This window comes from Hyperolius riggenbachi, chromosome 7 (genome assembly GCF_040937935.1).
Source record: "Hyperolius riggenbachi isolate aHypRig1 chromosome 7, aHypRig1.pri, whole genome shotgun sequence".
In the NCBI taxonomy this organism is placed as follows: domain Eukaryota; kingdom Metazoa; phylum Chordata; class Amphibia; order Anura; family Hyperoliidae; genus Hyperolius; species Hyperolius riggenbachi.
This window is the reverse complement of record NC_090652.1, coordinates 277,068,586-277,086,679: the sequence shown is the minus strand read 5'-3', so window position 1 is coordinate 277,086,679 and position 18,094 is coordinate 277,068,586. Positions and strand designations below refer to the sequence as shown.

At 46.7% G+C, this 18,094-nt stretch overlaps 1 protein-coding gene across 3 annotated transcripts in view; it reads left to right on the top strand.

Annotated features, from left to right (window-relative positions):
• Positions 1 to 18,094, top strand: part of LOC137525060 (probable poly [ADP-ribose] polymerase DDB_G0278045) — a 49,036-nt gene that overhangs the window by 11,320 nt on the left and 19,622 nt on the right. For all 3 annotated transcript variants that reach the window (XM_068245817.1, XM_068245818.1, XM_068245819.1), the window contains exons 4-5: positions 1,380 to 1,554; positions 16,213 to 16,500. In XM_068245817.1, coding sequence (XP_068101918.1) covers positions 1,380 to 1,554; positions 16,213 to 16,500 — 463 coding nt within the window. The remainder of the gene's footprint in view (positions 1 to 1,379; positions 1,555 to 16,212; positions 16,501 to 18,094) is intronic.

Sequence of the window (18,094 nt, the reverse complement as noted above, 5' to 3'; positions counted from 1 at the left end):
TAGTACAGTTCAGGTGTGCTTAAAGCAGTGTCATTTCTACGGGGTGGCAAGATGGGCCATTGCTGCATGTGTCCACTGCTGTGCCTCCCCCCCCCCCTCGTAGCTGCGTCCTGCAGCTACGAGGGGGGGGCACCTCAGTGGACACATGCAGAGCAGGTTATGATACTTATATTGCAAGGATCCAAGCACCACATGTGCTTACTTCCTGGTCCCTTGCGTTTCATCTCACAGTAACAGCTCCCCCTAGGGTGAGCCGCCTGGCTATCTATACTGGGGGCACCTATACTTGGCTACCTATACAGGGGGCCAGGGCTGCCACCAGAAATTTTTGGGCCCCTCCCTCATACATCTTCAGGCCTGGGCCCCCCGTCCCTGGTCGCTGTGCCCACCCACTAGCCACCCCACCCCCGTGTCCGTGCGTGAAGTGCGCTACGGCAAAAAATGTGCATGGCTCCGACGCTGAAGAAAGCGGCATGCACAGCGTGATGTTGCAAAAAGTGGGTGTGACCATGGCATATTGTGGGTGGAGCCAAATACTAGCAAAATACAGGTAGTTCCTGGTTAACAAATGAGATAGGGACTTGTAGGTCTGTTCTTATCCTTTATCCATTCTCTTTTGTCCCCCTCTTTTCTTCCTGTGCCTCTTGTGTCCCCCTCTGTCTCACCTCAGTTTGTGCCTCTTTGTGTCCCTCTGTGTGACCTCATGTTCCCGTCTCATCTCTTTTCTCCCTGTGCCTCTTTTATCCCCCTGTGTTACCTTTTGTCCCTTCTGTCTCAGCTCGTCCTCCTGCCCTAGCCAGGTATAGGTGCCCCCAGTATAGGTATCCAGGCATAGGTGTCCCCAGTATAGGTAGCCAGGTATAGGTTCCCCCAATATAAGTAGCCAGCTATAGGTGGTGCCCCAGTATAGGTAGCCAAGTATAGGTGGTGCCCCAGTATAGTTAGCCAGGTATAGGTGGTCCCCAGTATAGGTAGCTAGGTATAGGTGGTTCCACTCCCAGTATAGGTAGCCAGGTATAGGTGGTGGGCGTGCTCACTCATCTGCTCCCCACGTTCAAGCACTGATGTCACTCTTCTCTCAGTGCTGGAACGCGGTGTGCTGGTTAGTGAGCCACAGGCCCACAGCCAGCACATGCGGACCTTCTAGCGCTCTGGGGGGGCCCCCAGAAGCCCTGGGCTCCTCACTGCAGTGGCAGTTGCCCCCCCCCCCCCCTGATGGCTGCCCTGCAGGGGGCACATATACCTGGCTACCTATACTGGGGGCACCTATACCTGGCTGAAGGGTTCTATTGCGCATGTACATGTGCTTCAGCAGGACTTTTATAAACGTCTAATTCGCAGAAAGTGGAATTATAATTTTACGTTGTGTATGCTTCTAGATCCAAAGGATTCAGAACTTCAAACTGTTCCAGAGTTACACAATTAAAAAGAAGGCAGTAGGACGTAAAAATCCAGGCAAGAGAAACGTACAATGTCTCTACCACGGCACAACTTTGAAGGCCATCAACAACATCAACCAGGGCGGCTTCAATCGAGCCTATTGTGGTAAAAATGGTAAGCTTCTTTACATGTGTGTAAACTGGATATCTTTTGAATTAGTAAGGCTGGGAGAACATACCATAAAAGGTCCACTAAACTGCTGCAAGGTGGCAAAAGCATGCAACCCGAACCTGGGTACAAATCGAAACACAAAGGATTTCTGAAAGGTTACTGAATTAGTTCTTCTGCTGCTGTAGTTGTATGCATCCCCATAAGTACGGTATATCTGTATGCTTACGCAGGTGCAGTTAACAACTGTAGGGATATACTTTTTTTTCTCCCTCCCTAATGTTGTGTACTTATTATAGGGCAGACATGACTCTACTTATTGTAGTAGCAGTGGGGTAGACTAGCACCCAATGGGGAGAGACGTGTGCTACAGCAGAGAAACCCTGTCGTGCACCACCAGGGTCTAATGTAGCAAGAACAAAGTTCCGCAGCACCATGTCAGTGTTTTTAACAGCTTTTTATTGGGATAAAAACAGAGAGGTTGCCATACAGCGACAGACGCTGTTTTGGACTCACGGTTCATTCTCAAGCTGTGTAGGCTCTAACTGAAGTGTACACACAACAACCAGGTTTAAATACCCTCTGTAAAACCATTTTGTCCAATCACCAAGCAGCAGGGAAGAAGAGGACCTGATGGGGAACTGAAGGGAGGAACAATCGTTAGAACCACCCCATGGGAAAAAAGCAAAAAACAATTAAGTCTTCGCACACTCGCATGCAAATGTTCAAACAATTAGATTTACTCATCCAGGCACAACTGTTATCCCTACAGCTAAGTTAAAAGCCAGGGTCTTAGTTCACAGATTGCATTCTTTTGCTTAGTCACCTACACTGCGCAGAAGTACCCAGGTAAACATAGGTGTCCTAAATGTAGCCCTGTAACATGCATAGTGCAAACATGCAAACCTATCAATGGATTAGGAGCACACATCCTGACGTCCTTTCCTGGGACAGATAGTGCATCTTACCAATCGCACAAGGGAGCTAATGTAATGTATCCATGCGCACCATGCACATACACCAGCATAACCTGTGTGCATGCCTACATAAAACACAGACAGGGTAAGGAGGGAGTGCCCACAGGGAAAGTTCAAAAACGAACTCACCAATCTATTTGTATCATGCCAGAAGACCTGATGGGGGAACAAGTAAACTAACCAGTGTACTGGTTAAAGGACAAGCGAGGTGACATGTGACATGATAAGATAGACATGTGTATGTACAGTGCCAAACACACAAATAAATAGGCTGTGTTCCTTTTTTCTTTCTCTGCCTGAAAGAGTAAACATCAGGTATCCAAGTGACAGTTTCTGCATGGGTCGGGACCGGGTCGGACTATAGCATAACCCTCACTGATAAGTAATTACAGCCATAAAACACTTTCCTGTCAGTAAATGGCTTCTGAGAGCAGGAACAAGATGATAAGGGTCGATTTGAGCTCTGACATACTTCAATTAAGGTGTCATTGAGCAGAGACAATGAAGCAGTAAAAACTTCAAAACTGAATTTAAATATAAAATAAAATCGTGGGATATCTAAAAAGGTCATTTTTAGGAGAAGAAGGATAGATATAATTGTTTTTCTCATTACTTTATGTGAGGAAACGCGGAAAAGCCGCCGCTAGTACTCAGAGTAAGGCGGCGGATTCCACGTTCAACATGGCAGCTGGCGCGCAGTCGGAGCGCGGAGAAACCGCCGCATGCCCAGACAACAGGGCGGCGGATTCCGCGTCCGACGCGGCAGGTTGCTTGGTCAGCTGACCCCCTTCTGACTGTCATAAAGGCCCTGTCTCTCTGCGCGCGCGCGCGTCCTTCTGAACCTGTGTGGACTATCAGTCCCAGCCACACCAGACATGTGTTGTAATGTTTCTGCTGTGTTGGATGCGAAATCCGCCGCAGCGCTGTCTGTGCGTGCGGCGCTTTATCCGCAATCCGCATTGCTGATAGGAGTAGGCCTATGCGTGCAACCTGCCGCGTCGGACGCGGATTCCGCGTCCGACGCGGCAGGTTGCACGCATAGGCCTACTCCTATCAGCAATGCGGATTGCGGATAAAGCGCCGCACGCACAGACAGCGCTGCGGCGGATTCCGCATCCAACACAGCAGAAACATTACAACACATGTCTGGTGTGGCTGGGACTGATAGTCCACACAGGTTCAGAAGGACGCGCGCGCGCAGAGAGACAGGGCCTTTATGACAGTCAGAAGGGGGTCAGCTGACCAAGCCGGTCAGCTGACAAATTCAGCAGCTTTCATTGGTCCAGCACTTAGGGGAGGCGCTGGTGAGCAATGGTGTATATATACTGGGTGCTGGCATTCCTCTGGTGTCTGGCGTTGCGATCACTACGTGGTAGCACTCAGACCCTGTCAGTATCTGTGTTATATTAGACCAGTTTCCAAGGTGTTGATGACCACGGAGCTCACACCTTAGTCTAGGAAATTCTGTTATCATCTGTGTGATTATCTAGACCAGTTTCCAAGGTGTTGATGACCACGGAGCTCACACCTTAGTCTAGGAAATTCTGTTATCATCTGTGTAATTATCTAGACCAGTTTCCAAGGTGTTGATGACCACGGAACTCACACCTTAGTGTGATGATCGCTGCTGCAGCAGCTATTGCTGGAAGTAGTAGTGCTGCAGCTCAGGCAGTTCTGATCTATTTCCATGCAAGCTGCATAGCTTTGTCTGTCTTTCCCTGCTGTCAGCTTGTGACTGATTATCATTCACCTGTGTGGGAATCTGCATGTCTGCTCCCATTGGATGACCTCAGTATAAAGATCTGCTTCCTGCAGGGTTTCCTTGGGTTTTCATAGCTTCAGTGTAAGCCAGTCTTGCTGTCGCTTTAGCCCCCGATCGTGTTTCTTGTTATAAAGATACTTTGCTGGTCTTTACATCATATATTGGTTCATTGCCAATATATATGCATACCAGCACGTTTATTATTTTCCTTGTATTTGTGTTACGTTAATACATCAGTGTCGCTGATGTATACGTACACGAACTGTTTATATCCTGTGTGCAGTTAGTCAGCTTCCAGCACGTTTTGGTAGGTTGCGCGTACCGTGACCACCCGTGCTGAGGTAGTTACCCTGCTCCTGGTTCTGCTTGTGGATTGCGTTCATCTCTGCGAAGAGATAACGAATCCTTCTGAATCCTGTTCTGTTACCGTTTGTGGATTGCGTTCATCTCTGCGAAGAGATAGCGAATCCTTCTGAGTCCTGTTCCCTGTATTGCTCCAGTCTAAGTCAGTGTTCCAGCTTATGTCATATATCGGTTCATTGCCGATATATACATATGTTAGTCAGACGTTACAAATAGTTTCATTGATAGCTGTAATTGTAATGCGCTAGGAAAACATACTTATTGTATATTTATCTGTGTTACGTTCATCTATCTTAATCCTGCTATTTCCTCACTATCCTGTCCTGTCTTTGTGAGGCACGCCATCGCCGCATCGCATTGGCTGCCTCATTCCAGTCTGTCTGGTTTTGGACGCTTGCTGTCGCTAAGTAGCCGCTAGCTAGCAAGCGTTCATTCTGTCTACCTGTCCTGATCTCCTCAGTTCTGGTTTGTGCGCTCAGCGCTACTTTGCGCTGAGACGTTATAACGAAAGCATTGTTTGTGGCTGTCAGATCTGCACCGGCTCTGTGCGCCACAATCTCCTATTGGAGTCAGTCCTCCCCTCCACTATACTAGGGATAGCCTGTTTCCTGGTGCTAGTGTGTGTACCTCCTCCACGCCAGCTCATGCGTTGCATGCTGACTGTGGAGAATACACCACCAAGCCTTACATTATGAAAACCCCATTACCAATCCCCATGGTGGGGGGGATTCCCAGAAAGTATGACACTGTTAATTATGGTTCCTGTTCCTTTAAGAAATTTGAAGAACTTAGCTCTGAAACAGAAAATGAGTTTTTCTCTGAATGTGCCAGGTTCCTGACCAATCCTGATCTCCAAGCGACTCCTGTTTCAACCTGGGCACTCCAACTAAGTTATATTTTGTTTAAAGGGGAATTATTCCAGTGGGCATTTGATGTTCTCAATCATTCCGATTTGAAAGAGAGACCGCTGGAATTTCTAGCGTTTGTGATCCATAACTGGTTGCGCATAGATCCATTGCCTTTTCCTCTTAATGAACTCCTGGCAGCAGGCCAATCAGCTACTCCTTCAATTGCTTGCAAAAATGTTCAGCAAGCAGAAAGTGTTACTGATAATTTTCCTGCAGCCTTGAATAAATCACCAAGAACAGCAGGGTCTAAGGCCAAACGCAAACGTTCTAAGAAACGTGTCCGATCTGCAGAGTCGTTATCCTTAGCGACTGAGACCTATAATGAGATTCTGCCATTAACAGATAATGAAATGCAATTGGCTTTCAGGGGAGTTAAATGGACTTATGAAACTACTAATGAACTTTCCTCCCTGGCTAGGGAAAATAAAGATTTTTGTTTAAAAGAATTATCTGAGTATGATTATGAGGAGATATTACAGAGTATTGAACAAATCAACTTATTTGTGAAGCAAGGAAAGTTTGCATACACTACAGTTCAGCACTTGCTACAGGTATTGGAGATTCTTAGGAATAAGGAATCTGCCAATCACCTGCTAATTAACCCAATATATGTCCCTGCTACAATCATATCTGCAAACCATGATCTGCCTGTTAAGTATGCTTGGAATCCTCCATTTGAGAAAGGAGAGATGGAAGCTCTGGTCAATGAATGGAAGAATGATTCAAGTTCATTTTGTCAATTTTACAGTGCAAAAAGTGAATTAGTATTGAATGCATGCATTAAGTCTGCCTATAACCTAATAAAAACTGGTGTGTGTGGGTATGACTTTGTGGCTCCATTGATTGATGTGTGGGAACTGATTTTGGATGATTTTTATGTGACTCCGAATTCGCAAATTTGGCGTTCTGACCCGCCTGCTTCAGCACCTTTGGCTGATTCAGCAGGTGATTCGGAGCTCTTTTTGTGTGAAATTGAAGTTCCTGCAATTCCACCCTGTACCATGGATAACTCAGTGTTACTTACCAGTAAAACAGAAGCCACTGATACATTCTTAACCTTGCCCTGCGCAAATTTCTCAGCAGAGAATCCAGAGGTCCTGCTGACTTCCGAGTCCAGCCTAGCCAGTACTCATGACTCTTTGTTCAGTGAAACAGACACCAGAAAAATCTTGCCTGTCTCTGCAAACACTTCTGCAGAAATTACATGTGTTAATAAAGTTCAACTCCTGTCTGATCCAGCAGATGCCAATAGATGCACTACATCAGTTTCCGAGTCCCAGCAATCCTGTCTAGAGGCCTCAGAGCCCCAGCATCTGAATTTTCCAATTTTGCAGATGAGTGGTGATTCGGATGCGCAAGCATTGTGTCTTGATCTTCCTGTTTCTACACCTCGCTCTGGTTTCGTGAGTGGCTCAGAGCATCTGCTGTGTGGGCCTGAAGTCGCAGAATTATTGCCTTGTTCAGAGAATCTTCCAGTAAATTTGCCCTGTACCATGAATTGTGCAGTGGATCTCTCCAATGAAACTCAGGTCGCAGAATCATTATGCTATCCAGCAGGTGCTTCCATGGTTTTGCCCTGCAATATGGACTGTTCGGTGATCCTGTCCAGTGAAGCTGTGGTCGCAGAGTCTTGTGCTTCACCCAGTGCTTTGGGTGTTTCAAACCCTCTAGCAGAGCAGTCTGAGGCACTGCTTGCCTCGGTTGGTGTTGCAGTGATGTTCACTTGTCTAGCAGCTGTTTTGGAGTTGCAGTCTGCTCTAATAAAACTTGATGAGTTTCTGCCCAGCAGAGCAGAGGCCATTGAAATATTGTCCTCGTCAGCAAGTGTGTTAGATACCTTGCCTTGTACACAGTCTGATTTAACCAATGTTGTTGAGTCCCTCTCCAGTGTTGTAACAGCCGAGGAACTCCAGCCCTGTCCTCTGAATGTTTCAGAAGTCTTGCCCTGTAACATGGATAATTCTGATTCTCTGGTCAAAATAATAGAAATCTCAGAATTTCAGTCCGGTCTGATGAGTGTTCCTGAAACCCAGCCCTGTATCCTGAAAGATTCTGGTTCTCTGGCCGCTATGGCAGAGGTTCCAGAGTCCCCTTCCTGTCCAGGGAATTCCTCAGTTTTGCCTAGTCCAGTGGGGGCTGCTGCAATACTGACTTGTTCTGCAGCGCCTCATGAGCTCCAATCCAGTGTATTAAATGAGTCTCTGTCCAGTCCAGAGGTAGTTGTGGAGTCCCTATCTGGTTCAGTGCATACATCAGAAGATTTGTCCTGTCTTGTTAGTGCCCCTGAGTCTGATTTGTTGCTGACTTTGCTGGAGTCGGCGACATCTAAGTCTGATCCAGCATTCTCGTGTAAAGGTCCGGTAGTTGCGAAGTTTAGTCATGATGATTTTTTTTTGGCCGGTCCTGGTTTTGGTCCTGTCCTGGCTGACCCTGAGGCTCACGGTTCCTTGACATGCCCAGAGGTTTCTCTTGTGCCGGTGTGCCCAGATGTTCTTTGTGTGCCAGGGTGCCCGGGTGTGTCTGAGGTGTTGGCGTGCTCTGGTGCTTCCTTGGTGGGAACGCGTTCTGATGTTGCCGGTCTGCCTGCGTGCCCAGAGATGGTTCTGGTCCCTGAGGGCCCTGGTGTTGATGTTTGTCCTTGTGGCCCTGACTCGGGAATTGCCCTAGGTTCCATAGGGGTTCTTGATAGTTCTCCATGTGAGCCTAAGGGGCATTCTGACCTATGGGGATCTCTTTGGAGCTTCAAGGTGTTCTGGGAGGTCTCTGAGAAAACTTGTCCTGGTGCCTTGGACTGGTTCAACAGTGGGTTTTGTGTTGGTAAAGACAGTACCGGTGGGCATTGCAAAGGCTTTGGCGTTTCTGAGCGGTTCCTGGAAGGCGGTGGGTATCGCTCAGGGAATTTCGGAGGGCTTTCTTCTGGAAATCATGGTTCTGATGGGTGTCACACTGGGGCTTGTAGTACTGATGGACATGGTTCTGTAGGTTCTGGTTCTGATGGGTCCAGTCTTGTGGGGACTGATTCTGGAATTCGGTCTTGCCGGGCTGTCCCGGTCATCATGAATTATCAGTCGGACTGTTTTGTTGGGAATTTCAGTTTTGAAGAGCGTCTGGAATCCGCTTTTAAAGGCGGGGGTACTGTGATGATCGCTGCTGCAGCAGCTATTGCTGGAAGTAGTAGTGCTGCAGCTCAGGCAGTTCTGATCTATTTCCATGCAAGCTGCATAGCTTTGTCTGTCTTTCCCTGCTGTCAGCTTGTGACTGATTATCATTCACCTGTGTGGGAATCTGCATGTCTGCTCCCATTGGATGACCTCAGTATAAAGATCTGCTTCCTGCAGGGTTTCCTTGGGTTTTCATAGCTTCAGTGTAAGCCAGTCTTGCTGTCGCTTTAGCCCCCGATCGTGTTTCTTGTTATAAAGATACTTTGCTGGTCTTTGCATCATATATTGGTTCATTGCCAATATATATGCATACCAGCACGTTTATTATTTTCCTTGTATTTGTGTTACGTTAATACATCAGTGTCGCTGATGTATACGTACACGAACTGTTTATATCCTGTGTGCAGTTAGTCAGCTTCCAGCACGTTTTGGTAGGTTGCGCGTACCGTGACCACCCGTGCTGAGGTAGTTACCCTGCTCCTGGTTCTGCTTGTGGATTGCGTTCATCTCTGCGAAGAGATAACGAATCCTTCTGAATCCTGTTCTGTTACCGTTTGTGGATTGCGTTCATCTCTGCGAAGAGATAGCGAATCCTTCTGAGTCCTGTTCCCTGTATTGCTCCAGTCTAAGTCAGTGTTCCAGCTTATGTCATATATCGGTTCATTGCCGATATATACATATGTTAGTCAGACGTTACAAATAGTTTCATTGATAGCTGTAATTGTAATGCGCTAGGAAAACATACTTATTGTATATTTATCTGTGTTACGTTCATCTATCTTAATCCTGCTATTTCCTCACTATCCTGTCCTGTCTTTGTGAGGCACGCCATCGCCGCATCGCATTGGCTGCCTCATTCCAGTCTGTCTGGTTTTGGACGCTTGCTGTCGCTAAGTAGCCGCTAGCTAGCAAGCGTTCATTCTGTCTACCTGTCCTGATCTCCTCAGTTCTGGTTTGTGCGCTCAGCGCTACTTTGCGCTGAGACGTTATAACGAAAGCATTGTTTGTGGCTGTCAGATCTGCACCGGCTCTGTGCGCCACAATCTCCTATTGGAGTCAGTCCTCCCCTTCACTATACTAGGGATAGCCTGTTTCCTGGTGCTAGTGTGTGTACCTCCTCCACGCCAGCTCATGCGTTGCATGCTGACTGTGGAGAATACACCACCAAGCCTTACACTTAGTCTAGGAATCGTTGATTATTTGTCATGACCTTCTGCTTTCCTGACCATTCTTCTGATCTCTGATTCTGTACCTTTGTCATTCTGATACTCTATTTCCAAACTCGGCTAGTCTTAGGATTCCGCATCTGTCTCCTGTCTCTGTACCTGATCTGTCAGTCTGTTGCCGACCTGGCCTGTCCGACCTCGAGAACTATTTCTCCTGTTGGGAAATAGTTCACAGACCTGTCAATGACACTTCTCCTTTGGTGTCACTCACTCTCTGATCCTTCCTACTCCCAGCCTGGCTCCGCCCCTTGGGGAGCCTCAGGTCTTGGAAGGAATCTGTTCTCAGGGCAGTACCTCCTACTGCCTCGCACCCACTGTAAGGGTGCTGTCCTCAAAGTATTACTGTTGCACCAAACACTCATATATTACTCAGGTGTCCAGAGGTTAGAGAAATATCTCATTATCGGTGATACTGCAGATCATCTATAATCGGGTATACATCTGCATTCTCGGTGATACTGCAGATCACCGGTAATCAGATCCTCTCTGTGTTACACCGATCGTTACACTTTATTTTCACCTTGGATGTCCTTTAAGGGCTCTGCCTCCGACATGGGAGACCAGAGTTCGGAACCCGGCCAGGGCCAGCACTCAATCAGCAAGAAGTCCTCCGGCAAAACCTCCCAAAATGTTGCTATTATTATTATTATTATTAACCAATCCATGGCTGCAGAGCTGCTCCCCTTCATAGTCGACTAAAAGGCGTATAAGAAAAACACGTCATGTGACAATGCAAGTTACTCAACGCCGCCCACATCTATGCGTAACAAGTTACGTCTTGAGCCGCAATAAAAAATCCGCATAGCGTCCACATCCAGGCGCAATAAGTTACACCTTAACCCGCTGAGCAATCCCCCTGACGCATAGCAACAAGACGCCAATATCACCGCCAATACATTTACAAAGCGTGTGTCATCGCACGCCTGGAATAACAAACAGAAGGACCGCAGGGGGAACAAAATACAAACAATACAAACATGATGCAATAAAGCTGCAATTCTAAATAAATCCCATTGTGGCTCTTACTGAAGGCAGAAAAGAGAAGGGGAGCAACTTCACATCACGTACCACCCATACCAGCAGTATATAAAATAAAGAAGAAAGGTAGACGGGCTGGTTCAGACGGACGCTTGCAGAGCGTTTACAGCCAGCGTTCGGGGCTTGGTGTTAAACGCTCCCATTCAAGTGAATGGGAGCGTTTGTACCAAGCTTTCAAGCGCGTTTACACAAACGCGGCGTTTGGGTCCCGATTTTCCCTGGCGTTCAAGGAGCCCCGGAAGCTACATGTAGCTTCCAGGGGCGGTTGACCGCGACGGCTAATGCCCACCTAGGGGAAGAAAAAACGCGACCGCATCCAAACGCAACACGAACGCTGCTGAAAGCTGCGACGCCAACGAACGCAACGCCTCCAAACGTCCATCTGAACCAGCCCGAAAAAGGGGAAAGGGAACATGGTATATCCCCGCTGCTTGTGATGGAAAAGTCCCAAAAGAGAAATGATACACAAGAATAATAGAGGTATATAAGGGAAGCTAGAACATTGTCTTGCCCTAATCAAGGGAAAAGACAAAAAAGGTCAAACATCCACAAGAGTAAAGTAAACATCAAAGTGAAGCAGACAAATCAGGAGCAAGGAAAGAGCCAAAATCAAATGCAAAAAGTAAGGTCATAGCATACCTCCCAACTTTTTGCGATGAGAAAGAGGGACACTTAAGCCATGCCCATTACACACCCCTGATCACGCCCCCATCACACCCCTAGTCACGCATATGATAAAAATTTCATGAGAAAAATATGTTGTTTTATAAATCAAACCACACTGGTCCTTTCTATCCTTGTTCAGTTTCCTTCATTTTAACATTTTAAAATTAGTAATATATCAATTTAAAAGATGGGAATAAAGTTTACAGTCAAACACACTTTTTAGTATAGAAATATATGTATTTACATAGAAAGAGGGACAAAGTCCTGAAAGAGGGACAAATGAGGAGGAAAGAGGGACAGAGGGACAGGGCTCCCAAAGAGGGACTGTACCTCTGAAAAAGGGACAGTTGGGAGCTATGGTCATAGTCCCAGTTAAGACTTCCACTGCCCAAAGTACCCAGACACCTAATCCAACCCATCTCACGTTTTAATAACACCTTTTTTATATCGCCCCTAAAGTCTAACAGGACTCTATCAATCACTAGCACCTTCAACTGCGACACCGTCTAAAGTGATCGGATACAGACTGTTCAGAATTCCCACCTCTAATTGCAGATTTGTGAGAGGAGACATGTTTCTCGCCAACATAGGCCAACTCACATGGGCATTTTAATAGATAGAATTCACATTTGTAGAAACATCTTATTTGAAATTCTAAGGCGTGCAGATTGGGTAAGGAGTTACCAATCCACAGCCTCTACACCTCCATCGCATGGGATGAAGGTGTAGAGGCTTTCAACATCCAAAGTGACAAACACAATTTCAAGGGAATCAGCGTGCAAGTCTGTCAACTTCTCCAAGCACATAGTAATGTTCTTTAAATATGAGTCCAATAGGACTACAAATGTTTGAAGCAATTTGTCAAGAAATCTGGCTAAAGGAACAAAAATAGAACCTACACCAGCCACAATGAGTCTACCTGGTGGCCTGTGTAGGTTCTTATGAATAGTTAAAGGGACTCCGAGCTCATCTAAAAAATAAAAGTTGTACTCACCCGGGGCTTTTTCCAGCCCAGTGCTGGTCGGGAGGTCCCACAACGGCGTCCTGGCTCCTCTCCTACTCCCCGCTCCGGAATGGCTGACCGGCCGCAGCCCGGGCGACACTTGGCCAAGTGTCGGGCTGCTCCTTCCGCGTATGACGCGGCTGACGTCACACGCCGGCCGCCTCGCGTCATCACGGCGGCCGGCGCGGCAGTACTGCGCATGCACGATTAAAGCGCGCATGCGCGGTACTGCCACGCCGGCCGCCGTGATGACGCGAGACGGCCGGCGTGTGACGTCAGCCGCGTCATACGCGGAAGGAGCAGCCCGACACTCGGCCGATTGTCGCCCGGGCTGCGGCCGGTCAGCCATTCCGGAGCGGGGAGTAGGAGAGGAGCCAGGACGCCGTCGTGGGACCTCCCGACCAGCACTGGGCTGGAAAAAGCCCCGGGTGAGTACAACTTTTATTTTTTAGATGAGCTCGGAGTCCCTTTAATGTATTTGGGAGAAACAAAAACACAAAATAAATCCCTGCAGGTGCACCACAAACACCAAGCAAAATCTAAATAATAATCAGGGATATACTGAGGACACAGGAAACCAAAAAAAATGAAAAAATACTTTTTCCTTTTTAATTTGCAAAAAGGTGCAGAAATTTGTATACAAGAACATTAATCACGTAAAAAAGTGCATATAGTTGATTGACAAAAGGAAACAACATCGATTTGTTTTGGGTTGGTAATCCTTCTTCAGGCCTTTAAATATACAGTGAACATCTGCACAATTGGAATACAAGATAGACTCTCATCTGGACAAATACAAAGCCAGGATAGACCACCACAAGATCGATCAAACAAAGAGCCGCATGGAGACCGGACATCCAAACACCCTGTTTGGATGTCCGGTCTCCATGCGGCTCTTTGTTTGATCGATCTTGTGGTGGTCTTGTAACGATTGGTGTCAGCAACACAGAGTTTTTTCTGATTATTGGTGATCTGCAGTATCACCAATAATACAGATGCTATACTTGATTATATGGTGATCTGCAGAATCACCAATAATACTAGTATAGCTAGACACAGGACACCCAATGTGATAAAGTGTTTGGTGCAACAGTAATCAGAGAAGTTATCTCCCGAGGAGTGGGAGATACAGACAGTACTGCAGCCAAGGATTCCCTGAATAGCAGGGAATCAGACTGCACTGCAGCCAGTGGACCCCTGAGGGGCAGGTTGCCACTGACTGTGCTGAAGATGATCTCCTTATGTGGAGGAGATACAGACTGTACTGCAGCCGAGAATTTCCTGAGGAGCAGGGAACCTTGGATAGTACTGCAGCCAGTGGACACCTGAGGAGCAGGGACCACTGGCTGGGCTGCAGGAGAGAGAACTGAGTGAAAGAGAAGTATAATAGAACTGCAGCCGAGGATTCCCTGATGAGCAGGAAATCAGATGGTACTGCAGCCAGTGGACACCTGAGGGGCAGGGACCACTGACTGGGCTGCAAGAGTGGTAACTGGTGAGAGATGTGATCGAGCTGCAGCCAAATATTCCCTGAGGAGCAGGGAATCAGACTGTGCTGCAGCCAAGGATTCCCTGATGGACTGGGAATCAGACTGTACTGCAGCCAGTGGATTCCTGAGGGGTAGAAACCACTGACCGAGCTGCAAGATGGTCTTTTCTGAGGAGCAGGTGAACCTTGCAGCTAATGAACACCTGGAGCAAGTGTCACGGACAGTACAGTAAGGCTGATCACCCAAGGAATGAGTGACAGCCAGAAAGGTCAGACAAGCTAGGTCGGCAACACACGGACAGATAAAGTACAGAGACGGAAGACTGATTCGGTATCCGGGTACAGGCAAGGTCGGCAACAGGTTAACAGATAGGCAAAGGTACTGAATCAGTAAGCAGGAGAGTGGTCAGGAAAGCCAAAGATCATAACAGGTAACTGTATATATCTCAATCCTAATCTAGGTGTGAAGTCCTTGATTTCAACACCTGGGAACTAGTCTAACACATAAACAGTAGCAATGTAGCAATCTCCTAGTCTTAGGTGTGAAGTCCTTGGTTTCAACACCTGGGAACTAGTCTACAGAATGGTAAGCAAGTCTCACAATACAATAATACTTTTAAGGCTATCAACGGAATCTGACTAAGTGTGAATTCCCAGCTCCGGCTGGTTCGAACACACTGTAAGATCTGACTGGGGTCTGAGCGCTCACACGTAAGCATTCACAACAGCAGACAACTTGCAACTGACAGGCAAGTCCTATATATACCGAGAGCGCTCCACAGCGCTGCCCCAGTCACTCAGCCAATCCGGAGCATAGCTGGGATCAGCTGATCGGCATGATCAGCTGACTCCCCTTCTGCTAGCATAAAGGTCCTGTCGCCTGGTGCGCGTGAGCGTAGCTCTCAATCTGTGTGCACTAGAAGGACCAGGCGAACCAGCAGCATGCTGCTGCGCGGCAGAAGCCGCCGGCTGGAACGCGGAGATAGCCGCCCTGCCGCTTGCCCACGCGGCGGCATCTCCGCTATTCATTACAGGTCTATCCTGGCTTTGTATTTGTCCAGATGAGAGTCTATCTTGTATTCCAATTGTGCAGATGTTCACTGTATATTTAAAGGCCTGAAGAAGGGTTACCAACCCGAAACAAATCGATGTTGTTGCCTTTTGTCAATCAACTATATGCACTTTTTTACGTGATTAAAGTTCTTGTATACAAAGTTCTGCACCTTTTTGCAAATTAAAAAGAAAAAGTATTTTTTCAATTTTTTTGTTTTCCTGTGTCCTCAGTATATCCCTGATTACTATTTAGGTTCTTATGAAGACATGACTCTATTGCAGAGTAGACATAGCTGCACATATGATGCAGGAATGTGGTTTGGGTGGGGACGCTGATGGATGCATTTATAGCAGGAAAATGACTATTCGTGTTACAGGGAGAAATGACTGCACTTACTATAAGTGTACGGGACTGGATATCTTATAGAGGGGGCAGTAAGGCTATAGTGGTTATGGTTGGAATAGGCCATTATGGTGACACACTAGGATAATTACAGGGGAAGAGCCCCTGAACCAGACTGGCATGAGGAAGCATCAGGCTTGGCATGACCCTCAAAGTTTTGCGCACCTGTAAGTGAAAATGAGGACGACTCAAGAAGCAAAGCTGGATTTATACTTTTTCAGCCTTAGGCCAAGTATGTTGGGGCTCCCTTTTGATGTGCAGCAGTGCCCCTCCCATTCCAAGTACAGCCCCCTCTCCCATGTGCAGCATCCATGTACTGCAGCCCCTCTCTTACATGCACAACTCCCTTGGGCATCGGCTTCCATTTTCACTTGTTGCTCCTCATTTTCAGCCTCCTCCTGCATACGTAGCAACCCCTATTTCAAGTGCAGGTGCCCCTTATGCTGCAACCACCAAAGGCCTGGGCCTTTGTGGCCTTTCAAGAAATCCAGTCCTGGGTAGAAGCCATCTTTAGGGGGAAAAAATCATAGAACTGGGAATAAATGTTAATGTCTGTCACTTTCTCCCATTGTTTCCTTTTTGTCGGTAACAAATGTGCTTTATTTTATTTTTCAGCAACAGTAATTGGATCAGGGACCTATTTTGCTGTTAGATCAAGTTACTCTTGCAAAGATACGTATTCCGTGCCTGACACTGATGGCCTCAAATACGTCTACCAGGCTTCAGTCATTACTGGGAGGTATTGTAAAGGGAAAAGTTATTACGTGGAACCTCCGTACATCAATGATGACCCCAGTGAAGACCGCTATGATTCTACGGCAGACAGAGTTCCCAACGCAAATTTGTTTGCTGTGTTTTATGATGACTCTGCGTATCCAGACTATCTCATCACTTTCAAGCCAGGCACGTCATACATGTCAAAAGTCACATCAAGATGTTGTATTTCCTAAGTGATAAAAAGATAACATGAAAGTAGATAGCTGAGTCTGGCACTACTCTTCATTACTTTTTAAAACCACTTTATTTCAAATATTGCTGAGACTTGTAATATAAACCAACATACCATACTCAGGCATAGACTGAGGGGCAGCGTGGCGGTGTGGGCCGCCTAACAAATGTTTTGCGTGGTCTGCATTTTTACTAGTATGAACAGCAATATTTGAAATAAAGCCGTTTAACAAAAGTAATGAAGACTAGTGCCAGGCTCAACTATCTACTTGCATACTCAATATTACTATCTATGAACTCTTAGCTCTTGGAGCACATTCTGTTATTTGCATTAACCTGACAACCATAGCTGCTGTACCACCAGATTCAACTTTCTGAACTACGTGTGTGCATCATAGCTACAATCAAATTATAATAGTGCCCATACTGCAGTGCCAGCTGTCTTTTTTTTCTCTCTTTCCTTGATAAAAAGAGAAACCAAGAGAAAATATTGCAAGTACCATATAGATACATTTGTTAGGCATCATTATTCTGTAACAGTTCCAAGGCATTACATTCGAACTCCAGGCTTAATATACAGTTCAAAGCATATTTGTACCAGTCATTTTTAGGTCCTTCTGCACAATTTGTGCGGTAGATTGCTGCATTCTGAAAGCAAGCGTCAGTTTTCTGGCTCCGACTGACGGAAGTGGCGGGACCCGGTTCCCGGAGCTGCGGGCAGCGGAGGACGGCAGCATAGGAGCGATCCGAGCGGGTGGGGCTGGAGGGAGCCCCAGGTATGTATAAAACTTTTTCGTTATTTCATCTCTAAGTCCCTTTAAATTGGGATGAAATGCCATAATAACTGAAAAAATTAAAATCATCTAATAAAAAATAATTATTTAGGCTTTATTTCACCAATTTCACCAATTAGGCTTTCTTTGGGTGGTACATTTTGCTAAGATTTTTTTATAAATGCATTTTAATGGGATTAATACAAAAAAATGGAAACAAAAATAATTATTTCTCAGTTTTCGACAGGTAACTATTTTCATTTTTTTAATGTAATTTTTTGTTGTTGTTTTTTTTATTAAAGGGAACCTAAACTGAGAGGGATTGGATATTTTAATGTAATGGAATGTGTAGATAGGTGTACTTTTACTATTTGGCCACTAGATTTCCACTTTATTTTGATTGTGCGTCTTTAATTCCAGACACGTACTAAAATGGAATATCTCCGCAACAGTCTAGTGATGGGCGAACACCTGGATGTTCGGGTTCGGGAAAGTTCGCCGAACATGGCCGAGATGTTCGGCATGTTCGGGCCGAACCCCGAACTTCCCGAACATCCCTATTTTGGGGGCCCTATGGGGTCGCAGGCATAAGGGGGGAGCATGCCCCGATCGCGGGGGGGGGGTCGGAAATTCCCCCCACCCCCTCCGCTAGCGCTCCCCCCTCTGCCCGCTTCCCCATTCAAAAGTTTCAAGAAGTACCTGTATAGCGGATGGCCTGGCAGTGGGCGGCACTGTGGAGTGAGGAGGAGGAGGAGTCCGGAGAGTGACGAGTTGAG